At 37.9% G+C, this 23168-nt stretch overlaps 1 protein-coding gene and 1 pseudogene across 7 annotated transcripts in view; both read right to left on the reverse strand.

Annotated features, from left to right (window-relative positions):
• DYNC1I1 (dynein cytoplasmic 1 intermediate chain 1) overlaps window positions 1-23168 on the reverse strand; it is a 646676-nt gene that overhangs the window by 107211 nt on the left and 516297 nt on the right. For all 7 annotated transcript variants that reach the window (XM_073629570.1, XM_073629573.1, XM_073629571.1 and 4 more), the window contains one exon: window positions 11191-11331. In XM_073629570.1, coding sequence (XP_073485671.1) covers window positions 11191-11331 — 141 coding nt within the window. The remainder of the gene's footprint in view (window positions 1-11190; window positions 11332-23168) is intronic.
• LOC141146487 (U2 spliceosomal RNA) lies at window positions 21773-21939 on the reverse strand (annotated as a pseudogene).

Here is a 23168-nt window from a genome sequence, read left to right on the forward strand (position 1 = left end):
TACTAAAGGCAAATAGACTGTGCACTTTGCAAAGTGCAGTTGCACTCTACAAGTTGCAGTTGCTCCAGAGCTTAGTAAATTAGCAGAAGCTCTGCTGACTTCCATCATCCAATCCTGTGCAAGCGAAAAATACAGTTTTTGTTGTTATTTTCCTTGCATGTGATTGGTTATTCTTTCCAAAGTGAAGCTTCACCTCATTTACTAAGCTCTGGGGCACCTGCAAAGTGCACAGTCTATTTGCCTTTAGTAAATCAACCCCTTTGCGCGGCTGCTGCCTCTCAGTCCCGAATGTCACTGACAGTATGGGGGAGAATTACTAGAATCGGTGCACACAGAATCTGGTGCAGCTCTGCATAGTAACCAATCAGCTTCCAGGTTTTATTGTCAAAGCTTAATTGAACAAGTTGAAGTTAGAGGCTGATTGACTACCATGCGGAGCTACACCAGATTCTGAGTGCTCCAGTTATAGTAAAATCTCCCCCTTTGGGTTCAACTGACAATCTGGAACTAATCAGAGTAGTTCCCGATCAGCGATGACATAGTGATCACATACAGGCAGGAGGCTTCGATTTAAAAAAAAAAAAGATTTCAGCTTGCAGATGAACACTGTCACCTTCAGGCTGCAATGACTTCTGCAGTGCCATCAGTTTTATAATGATGGCGCTGCAGTACTAAAAAAATAAAAATAAACTATTAAAAAAATTGAAGTGTAGATTTTTAAAAAAATTGCTTTGCGTTTGTCAGCATACAATAAAAAAGCAGGGGTTTTATTTATACAGTGTACTGAACAAAAGCCTTAATTGTCCTTAAATATAATTAATAATTAAATAATTAATCATTCAAATATATAAAAATAATTTAAGTGTGAAAATTAGTTAAAAGAGATATTGTGCGCTTGTCAGCATATAAAAAAAGTAGGGGGTTTATTTAAACAGAGTACTAAATAAAACCTTTAATTGTCCTTAAATATAATTAGTAATTAAAATATATAAAAATAATTTAAGTGTGAAAATTAGTTATTGTTCGTTTGTCAGGATATAATAAAAAGCAGGAGGGGGGGTATCTTAAACAGTGTACTAAATAAAAGCCTTAATTGTCCTTAAATATAATTAAAGTGATCGTAAAGTCTCGTTTTTTTTTTTGTTTGTTTTTTTTTTAATATCAAACATGTTATACTTACCTCCTCTGTGCAGTTGGTTTTGCACAGAGCAGCCCGTATCCTCCTCTTCTCGGGTCCCTCTTCGCTGCTCCCGACCCCTCCCTCCTTTCGAGTGCCTCCAGAGCAAGCAGCTTGCTATGGGGGCACCTGAGCCAAGGCATAGCTCCGTGTGTCCCATCTGACACGGAACCCCGCCCCGGCCCCGCCCCCGCTCTCTTCTGATTGTCTAACTGACTTTGAATGACAGCCGCGGGAGCCAATGGTGCAGCTGCTGTGCAAATCAGGAGGAGAGCCCCGGACGGCTAAGACACTCGTGAACATCGCTGGAGAGAGATGGGACTCGGGTAGGTATTAGGGGGTGCTGAGGAGGCCTACACACACAGAAGGTTTTTTTTAGAATGCATTAAGTTAAAAAAAAACCTTCTGCCTTCACAACGCTTTTAATAATTAAAATATATAAAAATAATTTAAGTGTGGAAATTTGTTAAAGAGATATTGTGTTTTTGTCAGCATATAATAAAAAGCAGGGGGGTTTACTTCAACAGTGTACTAAATAAAAGCGTTAATTGTCCTTAAGTATAATTAAAATATATAAAAAATAATTTAAGTTTGAAAATTTGTTAAAGGGATATTTTACATTTGTCAGCATATAATAAAAAGCAGGGGGTTTACTTAAACAGTGTACTAAATAAAAGCCGTAATTGTCCTTAAATATAATTAATAATTAAATAATTCATAATTAAAATACATAAAAATAATTAAAGTGTGAAAATTAGATAAACAGATATTGTCCTTTGGCACGGGCATCTAGGCATCAATGTCCTCTAGTCATGAAAAGGTTAATAAAACTTTTAAAAACCCAAACATATCTCTGTAACTCTAACGCTGGCCAAGCACTAGGTAATGTTTCAGTAAACCTTGCAATAATTAGTCATGTACGAAAAAAAAAAAAAAAAAAAATGAAAGATTGCCAAGCGGAAACATTCTTGGATCATTTCTGGACGGCCCATTATAAAAAAACAGGCCTTAGTTATAAAATTGGTCAATGTGTAAATAAATTCAGAAACTGATCAAATATCTGTATTTTGTGATAAATACGAAAATAAATGTGAAATATTAATCATGAAATATTAAATGTAAATAGTTGCCTTCCGAAGATGTTTATCGTAATTTGCTCTACAACAGTTCTTTCCACTGCCATGTGCTATATGTACTGCCCATGCTAACATTTAATAAAATGTTTTCTGTTTAAAATAAATAAATAAAGTTAATAAAAAGACACCAACTAGTTTTACATATTAGGCAGTAAAAAAATAAGTAATAGTAAAAAAAATTGTAAAAAAAAAAATAGTAAAAAATCACACCATAAAAATAAAACAACTCTTCCACATTACACAGTAATATTGTTTATAGTTAGCGTGGTATGCGCACTTTTATTTTCAAAATAATGCCGGTCCAGCCAAAGATATGGCTGGACCGGCCTAGTGCAATGTGGGGGGAAAAAAATATGGAAGAATTTGGAAAAAAAAAGTAGGATGGATAAATGGGCCCTTTGTGTGTGATTGAATAAAAGTTTGAAAAGAAAATGCCAAAGTGAGCTGGGCATGAGTGGCATTGCAGGTTTGCCAGCTGTGCAGTGCGGGACCACTCAAAACAGGAAAATGTAGCGCTAAATACAGTGTGGGGCTTTGTGTGACACATTAATATTGGGATTCTTGCAGCTTCTTTTTGTCACAGCCCGTTTCGGCTGAGCCCGTGCAACTGAATCTTTGATGTCCAGGACAATGCTCTCAGCATGCCCAGCCATACATTCTACAGAAGACTGATGAACAAGTACTCTACAATTCACCATGTGAGTTAAACTACTGTACTGACACGTGCCTTTAGCAATTGTTTGAGGTAGCAATTGGAAGGGGATGAGAGTACTATTTTATTTAATACAAATACTATTGTACTGTACTGTATTCAACTGGTTGCAGAGTGCCTTCATTTCTTCATGCCAGGTTTTTATAACATGTTATTTCATGGTGGAAGTGATTTAAGCCCCCAACGATAAAGTGTATTTATGTAAATGCCATGTACCAAGCTGTTCGCTGGGTCACGCAGCCAGAACAAAGACCAAAATAAAGGGGGATCAGTTAACCCCAGCAGTACGCTAGAAAAAGAGCCCTAATCGGAAAAATATGAACAAATATAAACTGTTAATATGATTGACCTAGTAAAAAAAAAAAAACATATATTTGCAGCAAGCACTACAGAATGATAGGCGATTACTTAACCGCAGTGCCTCATTCTCAAATGAGCCACAATATTTGGAAATAAATTCTATTATTATTTTTTTTTTTCTACCATAAACTTTACAATAAACATTTATTTGCAATAAGAATAAAAAATAATCGTTTCACTTAATGATACAAAATCATCTCCATATGATAATATCACTAAACCTTTAGATTTGCTTGAAAAATATATAAAGTTTTCTTTTTATTTAATTAAAATATATTTTTTCTTACTAGAACACAGCATCGATTTTTTTTATGCTCATTTTTTTTCTTAATAAAACACAGCATATATATATATATATATATATATATATATACCGTATATATATATATATATGTATTCTTTTCTTAAGATCAATTTTTTTTCTTAATAAAACACAGTGTATATATATATATATATATATATATATATATATATATTTATTTATATTCTTTTTTAAGATAATTTTTTTTCTTACTAAAACACAGCATATATATTTTTTAAACCCAATTTTTTTTAACAAAGAATATATATATATATATATATATATATATATATATATATATATATATATATATATATATATATATATATATATATATTTTTTTTTTTTTTTTTTAAGCTCAATTTTTTTTTTTTCTTATTAAAAATTAACGGGGTTGATTTACTAAAACTGGAGAGTGCAAAGTCTGGTGCAGCTCTGCAGAGATACCAATCGGCTTCTAACTTCTAAAACAACCCCACCATTTTTTATTTCTTATAAAAAATATATATATATATAACAGGCAACTGAAAGCAAGTACCGCTATTCAATTATTTATTTAATCCTTTTCAGTTCCTCTTTAACGTGGTTGAGTTTAAAAAGCTTAAAAAGATGTCTTGCAAGCGTGATTGAAGATATTTTGTTACTGAAACCTCTATTTGTACTGGATGGGTTGTCACATGGTTATTTTAGCCAATTACGTAAATAAATAAATAAATATGTTTCGCTGGCAATACTTTTTTGATTATTTGCCTGCCTCTCCATCATAACACCATAATCAGTTACCATAAAACCTCAGAAAATTACATTCTCTGAACCCTTATTATTTAGAAAATTTAGACATACAGTAGTAATTTAATAACTGAAAACATTACATTTAAACTATGGAGTCTATGAAGAAGAAGTCTGTTTTTTTTTTTTTTAGTGTGCAAGAAATGGTGAAAATTATTCAACTCGCCTTTATATTAATTCTGTTTTGAAATTCATGCAGGTTTACTATGCCCTTAATAAGTGTTTAATGGGTATACTTGCCCTTTGTTTAGAAGCACACATACCGTACTTATCTGTAAACTTAGCAAATCAAGAATCGAAAAAACAAGAAACTCTCAAGTATAAGCCCCAGAGCCTAACGTTTTTAGGATCTAAACAGTCATAAATTTTAAACAAAATTAAATCATTTTTTTTATAGTAAACAATCATTTTCAATACTTTTGCAAACATGTCTAATTCAAAATACTAATAATTTATTATGTACAGTTAAAAAAAGAACCTTTAGTAATATATTTATTTAAACGACTACCATAAAAATTGTCATTAAATTGGTGATAAAAATTAATATATCCTGTGTTTAATAGCTATAATCCAAACAAGTTTTCCTCTCATTGATCATTAATATTTATTTGAAAAATTCCAAGGTTTAAAACTGTATATTACACCCATTTCCCCATATATTAGGTGTGCATTTATTTTTTTTTTCTAAATCTGCAAATCCTTTTCGGTATTAAAAATTAGATATAAAATTTTAGCAAGTACTTTTTTCGCCAGCACACAATGTACTTTGAGTCTAATGATATACCTAAAGGACAAGGTTAGCTACATGAAAAAAAAAAAAAAGTCAGTTGCCTTTCTACATATCCCCCAGCTGTAGTCTCCCTAATTAAGAAGGCTGCTGTACTTCCTGCTTAAAACACTTCAAACAGTGTCTCATTTAAGATACATAACTGTCTTCTTACCTGTCGCTACTGAAGAAAAAAAAAAAAACACAAAGTTGTAAAAGAAGTTATATTAAAGTGAACTGTTTGTATTTTAACCTTAGTTTTAAGTATCCGTAAAGAGTAAAAAGAAATGCTGACAGATTATGCGGAGTTTCAGAGTGTGCCAACAATTTATACAAGTATCTGTCATTTTGGCAAAATAATTCTGTTCATAAATAACATTCAGATGTAATTCAAGTGCTTACACTGTGTCACTTCACTTTTAAAATATGGCAATGAAAGAATACAAAAAAAAACTGTTATTCAAATTTTAGCTGTTATCAAAAATAGCAATATTCATAAATCTGCACTAAGACACCAACACAGCTTTTATAAATACAGAAAAAAAATATTTTAACTATTTAAAAATAAAATATATAATTTCAACGTCCTTGTCAAAAATTGGTTACTAGAACATAAAACATTTTAATGTCTTCGTCCAAAACAAGTAACTAGAAAACAATTTTTAAATTTTTTTTTTCCTCTTAAAACTAGAGCTTAACTTAATTTAGCCTAAATCCTAAACTTAATTGGATGTTTTCTTCTCTTGTACCTTCTTCCTCATACAGGTAAGAGATGTCTGGGTTACATTATCATTATCAATTAGCACTTGAACGATGGCAGATATTTCCTTAATTATAAAATCACATATAACAAAAACATATATAATAGTCTTCATTAAAAGCACAAGCAGAAAGTATTAAAGGAAATAGTCACAGCTTTTTGTGATCTTAAAAAAAAAAAAAAAAATCATGTTAAAAATGAGTGGTGTATTAGCAAAAATAAAAATATGTAAGACAAACAAATAAATCACTGTAAGATATTGTCAAAAATAAATAAATAAAAATAAAATTATATATATATACATACATATATATATATATACATACATATATATATATATATATATATATATATATATATATATATATATATATATATATGGGTTAAGTAATCCCTGGGAGTGAACAGGAAGCTACATCACTATGAAGGCCTCAGTTTCCTCCACATCAGTTCTGTCCAGTGAGGGGAAAGAATTCATTTTTTTTCTCTTATGCTCCTCCCTACTGGTATTTCCAAGGCAGGCCTGGCCTTTGCCCCTTCAGAGTCATAATAATATCTCAAAGCAGATGGGTTCTCCCGCTCCTGGTCCCACATCCCAGGACTGTAGGGCACAGCAGTGTCCCTGGCAACTTTCATTGGTTATCACACCCAAGGTTCTCTTCAGCAGGCCACACATTATACAGTTTTCTTATTCAATTTCCTTTAGATTTACCTTCAACTATGTAGTGCAAGGGCCTGCCTGATTGCATACAACCTGAAGGTGTTTAGGGCTGAGTAATATTATATAGATTTGGTAAATCTAAAGCAAAATTGTATAATGTATGGCCTGCCTTCTCCCGTAAATAAGAAGGTTGCTGGAGTAATGCCAAATGGAATCACAAAGCCACATAGGGGTTGATTTACTAAAACTGGAGAGTGCAAAATCTGGTGCAGCTCTGCATGGTAGCCAATCAGCTTCCAACTTCAGCTTGTTCAATGAAGCTTTGACCAAAAAAAAAATGGAGGCTGATTGGTTTCAATGCAGAACTGTACCAGATATTGCATCCTCCAGTTTTGGTAAATTAACCCCACAGTGATATTATAACAGTGATTGGTACATGTCAGAATTTTTCGACTTTATGTCCTTCTTTATATTGTGTGCAAATAAATAAATAAAATAAAGCAACCTTATTTCTATGGGCAATTACTCCATCTTTATCTCCAGGTTCTTGGCTCCATTTCTAACATACCAGGCTACTGTGAGTAGGACTGTCCAAATACTGTGTTGGAATCCCCAGGTGTCTCCATTTACTATGGCACCTGTTTAAACTTTGCAGTTTTGACAAGCATGGGACAGTTACTCAAGTCAAAGAAAGACACATTCCGAGCCAAGCAGAAGAAGATCTCCCATTGGTGTACAACCCTGAGATCCTTTGTTCTCCATGTCTAAAATGGCCAACATTTTTCTTAACAGTAGGTGGCAGCTTACTTTTTAAATTACTTTTTAGTAGATATGACAGTTGCTGGGGGGGGGGGGGGGGGAGTATGAGATTCAAGTTATAGTTGTTATTAGCTAAGAAGGCAGTTTAGAAGGTAAGCGATGATGCCAGTTTAAGGCGGAGCTCTAGGCTCCTTCAGAAAAAATTTAAAGTCAGCAGCTACAGATACTGTGGCTGCTGACTTTTAATATTCGAACACTTACTTGTCCAGGGATCCAGCGGTGTCTTCACCCGAGCCGATTTTTCAATCAGCTCTCGGGTGCTAGCGCCGAGATCTCGGGTAAGGTAAACCGGCAGTGAAGCCTTGCGGCCTCACAGTCGGTTCCTTACTGCACATGTGGGAAGCGGGCTGCGCTTTGTGAATTGCCCGGCCGCGGGGGAAGGAGGAGGGGGGGCCGAATTTCCAGATGAGTTCACCGTGATAAAGTCAGTTGGAAGTGGGAGTGGATACCTGTCAAAACCAGGTACTCGTTCCCCCGAAAGGTGCCATATGTGGCGGCAGGGGGGGGGGCAAATAAGCAGGGCTTCAGCTTTTGGGTGGAGCTCCACTTTAAAGTAAAACTATAGGCAAAACTATTTTTTCATTTAGGATAGAGTAAGGTAAGGGTCCTGTCAGTTTACTTTTTTTTTTTGCCATCTGTGTACCATTGGGGAGATTTCCCTTCACTTCCTGTCCCATAGCCAAAACAGGAAGTGAAAGGGAATCCCTGCAAATTAGGGGAATCCCTTGGGGACCCCCAGGTCACCAGAACTAGTGTCCTCCTTGTAAGATTTCCCCTTTATTACTTTTCTGGGGACAAACCAAAATTTGGGATTTTCTTTCACTTTCAATGATAATGGTACACAGGGCAAATAGAGAAGGGAAATCTCAATAAAGGGGACACAGACTGCAATAAAAATTGACAGGTGTTCTAATCCCTCTCACTCTATCCAAAAGTAAAAAAAAAACAAGTTGTGCCTTTAGTTATAATTTAAGTGACAAATAATGGTGTTGGAAGCTCTCTATGACTACTAAAGGTCTAACTCAATCATATCATATAGGAGTTGATTTACTAAAACTGGAGAGTGCAAAATCCGGTGCAGATGTGCATGGAAACCAATCAGCTTCTAACTTCAGCTTGTTCAATTGAGCTTTGAAAAAAACCTGGAAGCCGATTGGCTGCCATGCACAGCTGCACCAGATTTTGCACTCTCCAGTTTTAGTAAACCAACCCCATAGAGCCACGAAGTTTGGTTGAAAGGCTAGCCAAAGGAACGCCTGCTCACAGGATTTTTGTTTTTACACTCCTTATTGAATGTGAAAAATACTTTCATAACTGCACCCAGACTCTGGCTCTTTCTATGGCTGAGGTGGATGCCATTTCTAAAAATGTACCTGCTTGTTCAGAGGTGATCTCTTATTTGGGCCTAATACTAAAAAAATTAAAAAAAACAAAGGAGGGACAAACATAAATCTATACTCAGTCATAAAAATTTAACAAAAAAATCCCCCAAAAAACAAAAGAATAGACAGACTCGATGGACGATTCGGTCTTTTTCTGCTGTCACCTTTCTATGTTTCTATAAGCGAATTCAGTCCAAGGGACCCAGCCAAATCTGAAATGCATCTAAAGATGGAAGGCAGCAAGAGCCTAGGAGTCATACGGTTGTAACTCATCATCAGAATGTCAAATCTCATCCCTTTTGACTTTCATTAAGTTCAAAAAAAACAAGGATAAGACTATATGTTGATCAATTCACAAACAGTAGAAGACTGAGGAATTTTTGAACCAATAGACCAACCAGGAAGTTTGAGTCATGAACATGAAAAGTATTGCTGTATCCCTTAGGCTCGGTTCACACTGCCATGACCTACGGTGCCATGACTTTGCCAGGCAACTTCCTGGCAACTTGAGTGCTACTTTGATAGAAGTATAGAATAGAAGTCGGATAGAAGTCGCCTTGAAGTAGTACAGCAACCTATTGTGAAGTCGGAGCGACTTCAGTAGTGTTAATTAAAGACAGCTCTCATTGACTAACATGGGATTTCACATATCATGCGACTTGGGGGTCTCACAAGTTGGATCCTAAGTCGCGGCAGTGTAAGCTGAGCCTAAGACTATCTCTCTTCCCTTCCAACCTGTCTTCTATAGACTAGGGATAGGATGCTGGAGACTGGAAGAGAGTGCCCCAGGTCTAACAATCAGAAATACGAATCTGGGAGAACTCAGTAGAAATTTGGGGGCAATTTGTGTGGACTGTAAGATAAGAGCCTCAAGGCTACCGAGAAACTGATAGAACTCTACAGAACCAAATCACCTTCATCCACCATTAAAATTAGATTTTGAGCACCTAACTAAGCCAACAGCTTTTTAAGATCTTCTGTCCTTTTCTTCAACAGTCACTACATTTGTATCTCCTCACGTTTCCATTCATGAGTTATTGTCTTCTCATCTCCTATTCATGTCCACTTCCATTGTGGATGCCCAGGAGAAGAGAAAATTATAACTACCATAATTTTTCCATTCCCCTTCTGGCCTGGACTGAGAAAAAAGGGTAGGGGGGGGGGGGGGGGGGGGCAGTGGGCGGGGCTATTTTTTAGCTTCCTAAGTTCTTGTCCAATCCCAGGAAAGACACTTTTGAACCCTTTTTGATGTTCTGAAACAGGAAAGGAAAACGATTTATAGTATTATAAATGATAAGGTATAATAGAAATTCTATTCCACATAATGCAGGGAAATAAATAAATAAATAATAACATATATGCAAATATTTATATATATATATATATATATATATATATATATATATATATATATATATATATATATATATATATAAAAATATATATATACTTATATATTTATATATATATATATATATATATATATATACACACACACACACATATATATTCTTTTTACATTATATAAAAAATTAAAAAATATATATTTTAATATATAATGTATTAATATTAAGCATATATGATAATATAATTTTATATAACAATATATAAAATAATTATTTTTTATTATTACACTAATAAAAATGTTTTTATATATATATATATATATATATATATATATATATATACTGTAAATATAAATTTTATTAGTGTAATAATAAAAATAATACATAAAATAACACATAAATAGTAAAAACAATGTTAAAAAAAAAACAATACCCAGTATTTAAAATATACCATAGCACTTAATATTAGCACAACAATTTTACAAAATAACAACATTCATTGTTAATTGTAATTATGTTTAAAAACACATATTTGGAGTTATCCAAATATGCTATAAAAATACAAAATATTTTCTTGAGCGGTCTATATATTTGTAACAATAAAAATTTTGTTATAACTTTTTGTATTTTCTGGGTACCAGAAAAATAAAAAAATAATTACATAAACATGCAACTGCTCCATCCAAAGGTTGTGCAAACCCATTGCAATGCAAAATATAATGTAAAAAAAAATAATATAGCATGTATCGTTAATGAGAAAAATGTATTCATACATTGTGACTGTTACAAAACAACAATAATAATTAAAAATAATAATATGATTATTATTAATAATAATAATAATAATAATAATAATAATAATAATAATAAAGTATTAGAGGATACGTCCCCCCCAAAAGGTGCAATGTGTGTATGAAGGTGTCCCCGTGGGGCAGGTCCCCTGGTGCGGTGACAAAGGGTTAATAAGAGGCAGCAGCTCACCTCGGTGTCATTATTCAGGTTCCAGAGATCCAATCGCCCCATCCCATCCACACAGGCGAACAGTGCGGGGTGCAGAGGTGACCACATGACGTCGTAGACATAGTCTGCATTGTCTTCAAAGGAGTAGAGCGGCTTGTTGTGCTGTAAAAGCAGAGAGAGCATCGACTTAGTGGCGCTACTGCTGCCTCCGGCTGTCTGGAGCCTAATTAAAAACTTTGCACGTTAAAAAAAAAAAAAAAGTCATAAAACTGCAAAGATGAAAGTCCAAGGAGAGTGTACAGTGACTTTAATATCACAACAACTGTCCACTGCTTGCACTGGCAATGGAGAGAAGTGAAGGGGGTCAGGCTGGGCAGTGAGAGGGGGGGGGGGCTCCTCATTCTGGGATATGTTCAGGTAGACAAGGTTGCCAGTGAGGTGCAATTCGTGCAGGGGCAGAATGCAGACTCTTTGCATGAATGAATCAACTTGGAAGTGATAACCAGTCTGTCTGTCTCTGCACCAGCAGCAAGCACAGCCAGCTTAATGGCAGGGTTCTACCTGCTAAAGGCTTGGAGCGCCATCTAGTGGGTGATGTTACAAGTGCACTGTGCTGGTGGCCAAGGCAAAGTTATTTCTACTTCAGAACTACTACTTCTTCCTACTACTTCAGAACTTTGTTTGCTGTCATGCACAGTTGCACCAGATTTTGCACTCTGCAGTTTTAGTAAATCAACCTGTCACAGCAACCAACCAGGTGCTGGCTTTGATTCTCAGACCTGCACTGCAAACATGAGGAGATCAGTTCTCTTTTCAGACTCAAAACTGAGCCCTTAAAATTAAAGCGGTATTAAGCTCAAAAGCAAACATTTAATATATTGCAGCTTACCAATTCTTAGATATGGCAGCGGCATTCGTTTTCTTTTTTTTGGCTTTTTTTCCCTTACTTTCACCCGGTGATCTGGCCAGTAAGTCTGTTGTTTTTTAACTGAACAAGCTCTCTTGCAGATGTAGCAGTTAGAAGGTTGAGACAAACCATTTACCACTGACGGGGATGCTTACAATGATTTATTTATTTATTTCAGGTACTTATATAGCGCCGTCAATTTACGTAGCACTTTACATATACATTGTACATTCACATCAGTCCCTACCCTCAAGGAGCTTACAAACTAAGGTCCCTAACTCACATTCATACATACTAGGGCCAATTTAGACAGGATCTTTAGAGTGTGGGAGGAAACCGGAGTACCCGGAGAAAACCCACACAGGCACAGGGAGAACATGCAAACTCCAGGCAGATGGTGTCGTGGTCAGGATTTAAACCAGCAACCATTTTTGCTGCTAGGTGAAAGTGCTAACCACTACACCACTGTGCTGCCCAATCAGCTTTTATTTATGTAAGACATTTATTCCAAAAGAAGAAAAAACTGTTTGCTGTAACTACTTGTAAAATGTTAGCTGGAATTTGGCTTCAATTCAGTGTCACTAGTAGAGTGACAGTGTATAATATTAGCACGGATCACTGTATTAGTGTCACTGGTGATGTCAGTGTCATTTAGTTCCCACAAAGTGTCAGATAGTGTAGGGATTTTCCGCCACACTATCACAGTCCCACTATATTGGCCCGTACACATGATCCCAAAATTGCCCGAAAATACCGCTTTCGACGCGATCGTATGATAATCGGATCGTTAGTACACAGCTTTCGAGAGACGATCACAACAGTTCATCCCATATTATTCGATGGGACAAGCACAAAATTTTTTTCCCGTATGATACCAGATCGTACGATTTTCATTTAATCAGTACAGTTGTCGTTCCAAAATACACTACAACACTTCCAAATTTTTATTCTGTCGTACGAGAATTTTCATAACTTTAGTAACCTCTTCAATTCCTACTTGCGACTAACAAGCGAAAAAAAGTCAGACGATCTGTGGTCCGATTTTTCGGATCGTGTGTACGGGGCAAAAGTCGCAGATCACCGCCACTACTAGCATAAAAAAATAATTCCAGTATGTATGTCATACTTTGTAGATGTTATAACTTTCACATAAACCAATTAATATACGCTTTTTTGGATTTTCTTTTTAAACAAAGATGTAGCAGAATACATATTGGCCAAAATGTATGAAGAAATTAGATTTTTGAATTTTTTTTTATTGGATATGTTTCATAGCAGAAAGTAAAAAAATATTGTTTTTTTTTTCCCAAAATGTTTGGTCTTTTTTCATTTATATAAATAAAAATAAAAATTCAGTGGCGATCAAATACCATCAATAGAAAGTGTCACCACCGATGCTCCCCCCACTGCAGGAGTATTCTCATCTGGATCAGTGTGATCACTATAGCTAAGTTAGGATCAGAAAACGGAAAATTTAATACCTTTCCGCAATTTTCTTTTCCTGGTGCCTACCCATGGCAGAATACTTATGGTTGGTTGCTCTGCAGCATAGGTATGCTGTCATGGAGGCACCAGGAAAACAGGGAATTGAATACGTACCTTTCCGTAATTTTCCTTTCCTGGTGCCTACCCATGGCAGCATACTCCCTCCCTTCGATAATCCTCAGTTTTGAAGACTAGTTACAAGAATGCCTGGGGGGGGGGGGGGCAGCTCTTTATTTTATAGAGTTAAAGTGGTCCTGTACTAGGAGTCAAGATCACAGCTAACATACAGGACTACATGCCCCTAAATTTATTACCATTAATTGCACTATTAAAACAAAAAGTTCAGGCATGGGTAAAACTACCGTTGTCCCTGATAGGTAGGATCAGTTTGATAAAAATGAAGTTTCTCCCAATAATCCTTTACTTTCTAAGACATGCGCCGATCTGGGTCCCAAAATCATACTTTAAAAAGATAGATAGTATTATTTCCTCCTTTTTATGGGTCCCCAAGCCCCCTAGAATAGGCATTAAAACACTGCAGGAACCGGGTGATCAGGGGGGTCTCGCGTTACCTGATTGGCAAAAATATTATTTAGCGTGCCAAATGGTTTTTGCTAGAAGATGGTTGATAGCGGAAGACGGAGATGCGGCCACAGTATTAGAGGCGGCTCATTTGGGGTCATATAAAAGCCTAAGATTTGCGCTGTTTCGGGGTTGTAGATCTGGTTTACCATTGACTACGACAATGAAGGCCACAATCAAGGCGTGGGAAACAGCGGTTAAAATGGCATGTCCTAGTTATGGGGGGGTTACGCCCTCGGCTCCTCTATGGATGAACCCAGCTTTACCTCAGTTTTACAACTTTCCGGATCCTGTGATATGGGCAGTCAAGGGAGTGAAAGTACTAAGGGACATTACATGTTTTAGAGAATTACTGACATTTTCCCAATTAAAAACAAGACATGACCTTGCAAATTCATATTTCTTTAGGTTTTTGCAGGTTAGACATGCCTTCCAGATGCAGTTTCAAGAGATGAGGGTTGAATCCTTGCCCTCGTCTCTGGAAACACTGCTGTCGAGTGAGGGTTTGGCGAAGCCACTCTCGGTTTCATACAAAGAGTTTTTTAAAAATACCCCACAGGCGGTTGTCAGGTGTAGAGAAAAATGGGTAACGGAGATCCCTGATGTACAAGGGGAGGATTGGGACGAGTTATGGACACAACCATTCAAACATCTAGTATCAGCCAGGGATAGGTTGATCCAGTTCAAATTTTTGCATAGGAGCTATTTTACTCCGGATAGATTGGCTAGGATATTTCCCAACGTTTCATCAGAGTGTTGGAGATGTTCTCACTCGCCAGCAGATTTTCTGGAAATGTCAACAGATTCAAAGATTTTGGACAGATGTCACCTCATTTATTTTGGATTTACTGTCGGTGTCTATACCGATGACTGTAAAGGTTTGCCTATTGGGTCTCGTGGACGAAGTAGTGCCATCACGTGCTTTGAGGACTATGCTTAATACTACATTATTTTATGGGAGGAAAGCTATCTTACTACACTGGAAAAAAACTGGGGCGCCGGGAATAGCCTTTTGGAAGGGACTAGTAAATGCTATGTTGCCATATTACAAATCTACATATGAAGCTAGGGGCTGTATGAAAAAATTTGACAAGGTCTGGCAAACTTGGTATAACTCCAGTAATACGGTAGGTTAGGGAAGAAATTGTAATCTGAGATTAATGGCATCCAGGGTCAAGGAAATACTCACAGGAGGGAGGGGCTGTATACCCAATTCACTTCCCCTTTGTTTATTTCTCCAAAGGGGATAAATGCAATTTATCTTTCTCAATATACTATATTATTGTTTTAACTCCGGCAATACAGAGGAATAATACACTCCATGAAATGGTGAGGATGGCCTATCTATAATATACATCTAGATACAGCTAATACAACATTACCAAGCAGATGTTAAAGAAATCCTGGAGGTTTACTCTTTTCGAGCTGTGACTCAAAGTTGGGTAAGAGGGTTAAGGGGAGGGGGGAGGGAAGGAAGGGAAGGGGTTATGTGTGTAGATAGTGGAACTATGTTAGTTAGTTGAATCAATACAGGCCATGTTGGCCAATTACAGATGATGTCCAAATGACACGTCTGAGTGTTATATGTTGTGTACCTTTTTGTCTTTGAAAAAGAAAACCAATAAACAGAAATTTTAAAAAAAAGTGGTCCTGTGGGTTGGATGGGAGCGAAGCAACCAACCATACGGATGCTGCCACGGAGGCACCAGGAAACAGCACCAGGAAACAGCTTTCTAGCCTCGCCATGGGCTACAACAAGACAACTCCAGAGCTCCTCTCCACTCCTTGCTCCCAGGTGGCCAGGGATTGCCAATGATAGATAGTAGAGAAAATAAAACTGATAGTGCTTATATCGGGCCTGGTTCAGACCAGGTTGCAGTTTGCATACTGCAGGTGCATTTTGGGTTTTTCAATACACACTTTTGATCCACTGAATTCTACGGAACCAAAAACCAGAAAAAAGTCCCTGGCCCTTTCCATAAGAATCCATAGATGTGAACTACATCCATCCATAGGAAATCATGTTAAATGGACTGTAGTGTGTTTCTGCAAAACTGAAAATGCACTAAAAAAATGCATAGGTGTGAACAAGGCCTTAAAAAGCATTTGTTTGCATACAAAGTGATGACAAGGTAATCACATTTTTCTGGTGCTACAAACGCACCAGTCTGTAAACAGCAAAGATAAAATCCATGTTTGGGAATCACCTCTCCAAATCACACAAGCCCCGCTGGCACTTCTCATGGAAATAACTAGCTCCACGCTAGTTCCTAGTACCACGATCGTCCGTGCCCCTCCCCAACAGGTGTCGATACAGGGTCACATATCTTCTTCAGGGGGATACCTGAGGACACATATTTTATTTGGGTACAGCGTCGCACGACGGCGCAATTGTCAGTTAAAGCAACACAGTGCAGTATCGCATAAAATGGCCTGTCATTAAGAGGGTAAAATCTTCCGGGGCTGAAGTGGTTAAAAATAACAAACATGTTATACTTACCTGCTCTGTGTAGTGGTTTTGCACAGAGCAGTCCAGGCCCTCTTCTTCTAGGGGCCCTCTCCAGCGCTCCTGGCCCCTCCCTTCTGCCAAATGCCCCCACAGCAAGCTGCTTGCTGTGGGGGCACCCGAACTAAGCCGCTGCTCTGTGTGTCCATTCACACACAGAGCCATGGCTCGGCCCCACCCTTCTCTCTCCTTATTGGCTCACTCATTGGATAAATAATGGATAATATTTGTGATTGTCCCACGTAATAATTAATATAAAATTAGAATCCTTCTTTAGACTTTGTGCTTCATTAAGTGCCTCCTCACAGGGAAAAACTTTAGTGATAAATACCACCACCAGGTGAATTGCCCGCTCACCTTAGGAAGCGACCCCACTGGGTCTAATCATGCCTTTAAGCTCGTATATCTTTGGTGTTCTTGGCAGGGAAACACCACTGTGTTTGGTGTCTTTAAAACTCCTTGAAAAGGGCAGGCTATTCTCTGGAGTGGTTTAGAGTAAAAGAAAGGCTTTCATTGCGCAAATTTGTATAAAACAATGTAATTTATTAAAACTAAAAATTGCCCACTCACATAGTAATTGTCTTGTATATAGCAAAAATAACATCCAATCCTATGAAGCTCTCCTCCTCACCACTACTACCTGTGACACCGGCAGTGACGTCACCGACTCCTCCCGACGCGTTGCATCACAGATCTCGTGACTTCTTCAAGGGATATGGATTCTAGTGACAAGCTCCAGGATATATGAGCTTGAATCTGTTTACATATTGCCATATGATGGGTGAATCATAGGATCATTCTGCCTTCATATGCATATATCGATTATCATAACAGACACAGCATTATTCCTCATTATATGTATTTTATTATATACATTCACACCAAAATGGTGTAGGAACCTTTTTTGGTCCGCGCTGGAATCAGACTGCATGGGTGTTCAGACCCATGCGATCCAAATTCCACAGTTCACACTGCGTTCTGCGAACCGATTTGGAGGTGTCATTACCTTTACATTGACACTCACAGCGGTTCACAGATGCCAGTGTGAACTGCCTGCTAGTCAGATGCAATGCGGGAATCGCTCTCGTTCCCGCATCGCTCCAGTGTGAACCGAGGCTAAGGCTCCATTCACACCTGAATCACGTTGGAAGCACTGCGTTTCTGCCTGCGATTCAGAATTACGTCAAAATGAGCAATGTGTTTGCAATGCCATTATTTCTCAACGGCACCCCACAAATCGCGCAAACAAAATTGCGGGATGCCTGTCACCCAAAAGAAGTTCCGGAACTTCTTTTGGGTAACAGGCTAAAGATAGCCCCTCCCAGTTTGAATGGGTCCTTGGTGGGGATTTTTTAATTAACCACTTCCTATTGTCAAAAGATGGCTGGTCGGGACCTTTGTCATTCCTGGTGGAATTCAAATGATCCTCCAGGAACAGGACGCGCTGTGGCGTGATCTGTCACCGGCTGTGTCCGGTGATGACTGATCAGTGTACCAGCCCGCTGTCAGTACCATGTGATCGCTGTGACTATTCGCATCAGACCACATAATAATTTTAAACAGTGAAAGACTTTGATCCATGCCATTCATGTGTACAGTTGTGTTGGTAGCTGTGATTGGTAACAGTGATCATGTGGTACAGACAGCCCATCAGTACCATTTGATTAGCTGTGGCAAATCACAGCTAATCACAGAATGAATCAATTTCATCCAGTAAAAATGGTTGCTTATATCAGTGAAATTCACTGGTAAAAGCAATCATAATGTGTAAAAAAAAAAAAAAAATCCTGATTACTTCCCTTTACTATGGTAACACTGTATTGCTCTGGTCACAGTGTTAAAAAAACGAAAGAATAAAATGTAATAAAAAGAAAAAAAATGAAAAAAAAGAAAAAAATAATATTATTATTATTTTTTTTTTTTTTTGTACATACTTCCACCAGTCTGTGTCCCTGATCACTGCCACACCAGTTATATAATGATACTGTACTGCACATGTTACAATAAGTAAAAAGAAAAACAATTTTTAAAACTGTCTTTGTTTTCCAAAAAATTACAGCTTAAAAAAAACTCATTGTGCCCACTAAATACCTTGGACTGACTACTTTCCAAAAAGGGGTAATTTGGGGGATATTTGTACTGTTCTGCTGTTTTTGGGCCTCAAGAAATGAGATAGTCCGTCAGTACATCAGGACTGATCAATTTTCAGATACAGTATATATACCATAAATTGTGGACTTTCCTACACACTAAATAATTTACACTGATTTGGGTTATTTTCACCAAAGAAATGTAGCCGAATACAGTTTGGCCTAAATACATGAAGAAAAATTACTTATCTGCAAAATTTTATAACAGAAACGAAGAAAAACGTATTTTTTTTCAAAATTTTCTGTTTTTTTTGTTTGTTTAGCAAAAATAAAAAAAAAAGTGATAATTAAATGCCACCAAAAGAAAGCTCTGTGTGAAAAAAAATAATAATTTGGGTATAGTATAGCATGACCAACATTGTCATCCAAAGTGTGACAGCGCTGAAAGATGAAAATTGGCCTGGGCAGGAAGGGAGGAAAAGTTCCCGGCATTGAAGTAGTTAATGAACTACTGCACCTCTGGCCAGTAAGAGAGAGCTGCCATAGGAGTAGGTAAGTAGTCTCCTAGCGATCCTGACACTTGTGACAGAAATGCATGTGTGACATGGGCCTTAGGCTCCTTTTACACGTGTAATCCTGCCATTGGTGAGAAGCCTCCAGTGACAGCATCCCAAATATGTGCATGGAAAACCATACTTGATTGTGTCGCTTTCTTGCCGTCTGGATGAGCGAGGTGTTGTGTAGACTGTGTCGATGTGCAAATGTGCGATTCGTTTCGCTACGAATCGAAATTTGAACAAATTTTTCATTATTCAGTGATTTGGATGTATCCGAATTGCCGAGTTACAAAAGTAACAAATTTAAACAAAACCAAAATAAATTATAATGAAAAAATTATCTGAATTTGATTTTGAATTCAAAAATGAATTTGAAAAAAAATTTGAATTTGAAATGGAAACATATTGCAATAAATGCAGTAAGGTATAAAAGTGAAATAAGATGATGATTCCTAATTAGGCTGCTTTATAGAATAGAATAGATTAAAACAGAATTGAATATGATAGAACAAAATAAAATAATAGAATAGCATAAAACAGAATAGAATAGAAAATAAAAGAATAGAATGCAATACAGTAGAATAAATGAGCATAGAATACAATAGAATAAAATAAAATAGAATGATTATAGCCATCTTTTTCGAAATTCGAATTTAGTAATAACAAATATAGAAAACGAATTCTGAAATCATTCTAATACACACGATTCGACGTCTCGTCGGAAAAAGATATGACGGCTTTTCCGATGGGATTCCGCTCAAGTTTGCCTTGCATACACACGGTCACGCAAAAGTTTGCTGAACTTACGACTGTCAAGAACGCTGAGACGTACAACACTACGACGAGCCGAGAAAATGAAGTTCAATGCTTCCGAGCATGCGTCGAATTGTTTCCGAGCATGCGTAGGAATTTTGTACTTCGGAATTGCCACAGATGATCGCATTTTCGGATAGGAACTTTTTCCGACCGAAAAATTGAGAGCATGCTCTCAATCTTTGGCTGGCCGGATTTCGGTCCGATGGAGCATACACACGGTTGCATTTTCCAACAAAAAACTCTCATCGGTCTTTTGCGGGCCGAAATTCCTATTGTGTGTACGCGGCATTACCAAACGAATATGGCGGAACAAAATGATTAACTTAACAAACGTACCCGAAACTATACAAATTTTTCATCATCCACATCTCTAGTGTGGTTCCTCACTGACGAAAATGCTGCAGAAGAAAAACCCCAGGCGAGAGAGCAACACCTCGCTCATCTGGCCAGCAAGAGAGCAGCACAAAGCAGGTGGGGTTCACCAGCAACCAGACCACATGTGTGCTAGGGGTCTTAATCTGTGAACCCAAAAGACCCAATGTGTGAGCTGCTCAGGCTCTCAAGAGGGGCACAACTCCTTGACATCCACCGTCGAGAGTGCCGGTCTAGGAGGGAGCTCCTCCTGGCTCCTATGATCACTGGATGTGTAAGAAAGTCTCCCTAAAGTCTCTCTTTCGCACATCTATGCAATCCAATGGATCGATGGTTAGTGGCAACCTCAGCTAGGCCACGATTCCCAACGTATTTCGAGGCGCCCTTCGGAGCTTAATCATGGGGATTTTTCTTTTTTGAAAAGCCTGTGGCATGTGAGACACACCCAAAAACTCTACCCGGTGCCAAAAAAAGTGTACACACATAAAGAGTGAAACACAAAAACACCCTTTCTCTGGAGGGTCTGCCGAAACAGACCCACCCAAGTACTCAGTGGGACTCCCCCGAAGGGAGACCCCATGAGAGAGGGTGAACCAAGGCGGAAAGCATATGTCCACCCCCATCCCAAGACGTTCAGGGTAGGCCCGAGAACCCACACCCTACTAATCACACAGTGAGAAATGTGCATCATCAAACAAAAAAATACAAAAAAGTGACAAACATGGGGTCAAAATAAATAGGAAAGTGGGGAGAAGGAAGTGGGAGAAGTGAAATAGTGACCATCGTGCAATACAATGGCCAGGCCCTTCGGCCAGGAATAAAATTTTCCCCTGGTCCTAGCCAAAAGGCTCGGCCCTAGAGGCAGGTGTAAAAAAAAGTGTGTATGGTGAAGTGACCCTCACTCACAGTGATCGTCTGGCACCCCTGAACTGACACTTCAGGGGCACATTCACCACAGGCTTTTCGTTACAACCCTGACCAACAGCCCAGACCAGAGCAGCCCTCAGCCAGGAAGGCCTGAAGTTCTGGCAGCTTGGGGAGAACCCTGGATAAAGACTCAACCCTCGCCCCATCACTCCTTCCTAATTACATTCATGAGATACTAACCACACCCCCCCCCCCCCAAGGAGGAGCCAGTGTTCTCTTCTGAAAAACTGACCGGAGCTAGAACTACCCCAATCTAGGTGAGAAGGCCAGGGACCCGACCCTCTGGTCAGACCCAATGCAGCACCCATCCTCACCAGGAGCACCCTTCCGGACGGCTCAGACTCTACCCCGCCGACGTCTCTAAGGGCGCCCAGACACCGGCCACTACCGAAACCGCCCTTCCAGGTGCAATGACACCATTGGATTTGCACATGCCCTCCCCACACTTTGGAGTAGTAAAGCGCCTCCTCTGGCAACTGATAAGAACAGATACTACACTTGATCTTAGCCAAAAGGCCGAGGAGCCTAATCATGGGGATGGAGATCCCAAGTGTAAGGCTCCATTCACACTAGCGCGTTTTTTGATGCATTTTGCATTTTGCAGAAATGCACGGGAATTTTTTAACATGGGTTCCTATGGAACATGTTCACATCAATGCCTTTTTGTTTCTCTGCATTTTTGGAAAGGGTCGGGGACTTTTTTTCATGCAAAAAGCAGCGTTTTGCATGTAATGGATTTCAATGGACAAGCATCAAAAACGCAAGTGCACCGTTTTTGCAGCGTTTTTGATGCGTTTTTGCCGTTTTTTTTTTTTTTTATTTTTTTTTTTAATTTTTTTTTTAGACTGTAAAAAAAAACTGTAAAAAAAAAAAAAAAAAAAAAAAAACCGCAAAACGCAAATCGCAGCAAAAACGCGGCAAAAACGCCACAAAAGCGCTGCTCAAAAACGTGGCAAGCATGAAAAAAAAACCTCCAAAAACGCTCAAAAGCAACATGCATAGGTGTGAATCGAGCCTAAGGCTCGATTCACACCTATGCATGTTGCTTTTGAGCGTTTTTGGAGGTTTTTTTTTCATGCTTGCCGCGTTTTTGAGCCGCGTTTTTGCCGCGTTTTAGCGGCGTTTTTGCCGCGTTTTTGCTGCGATTTGCGTTTTGCGTTTTTTTTTTTTTTTTTTTCATTTTTTTTTACAGTCTTACAAAAAAATTACAAAAAAAAAAAAAAATAAAAAAAAACGGCAAAAACGCACCAAAAACGCACCAAAAACGCATCAAAAACGCTGCAAAAAAGGTGCACTTGCGTTTTTGATGCTTGTCCATTGAAAACCATTACATGCAAAACGCTGCATTTTGCATGAGAAAAAGTCCCCGACCCTTTCCAAAAACGCGGAGATACAAAAAAGCATTGATGTGAACATGTTCCATAGGAACCCATGTTAAAAAATTTCCATGCATTTCTGCAAAATGCAAAATGCATCAAAAAACGCGCTAGTGTGAATGGGGCCTAAGGCTCGATTCACACCTATGCATGTTGCTTTTGAGCGTTTTTGGAGGTTTTTTTTTCATGCTTGGCACGTTTTTGAGCAGCGTTTTTGTAGCGTTTTTGCGGCGTTTTTGCCGCGTTTTTGCCGCGATTTGCGTTTTGTGTTTTTTTTTTTTTTTTTTTTTTTCATTTTTTTTTACAGTCTTAAAAAAAAATTACAAAAAAAAAATAAAAAAAAAAAAAAAAAAAACCCGGCAAAAACGCACCAAAAACGCA

The sequence above is a fragment of the Aquarana catesbeiana genome, linkage group LG05, assembly GCF_042186555.1.
Source record: "Aquarana catesbeiana isolate 2022-GZ linkage group LG05, ASM4218655v1, whole genome shotgun sequence".
NCBI classification, from domain to species: domain Eukaryota; kingdom Metazoa; phylum Chordata; class Amphibia; order Anura; family Ranidae; genus Aquarana; species Aquarana catesbeiana.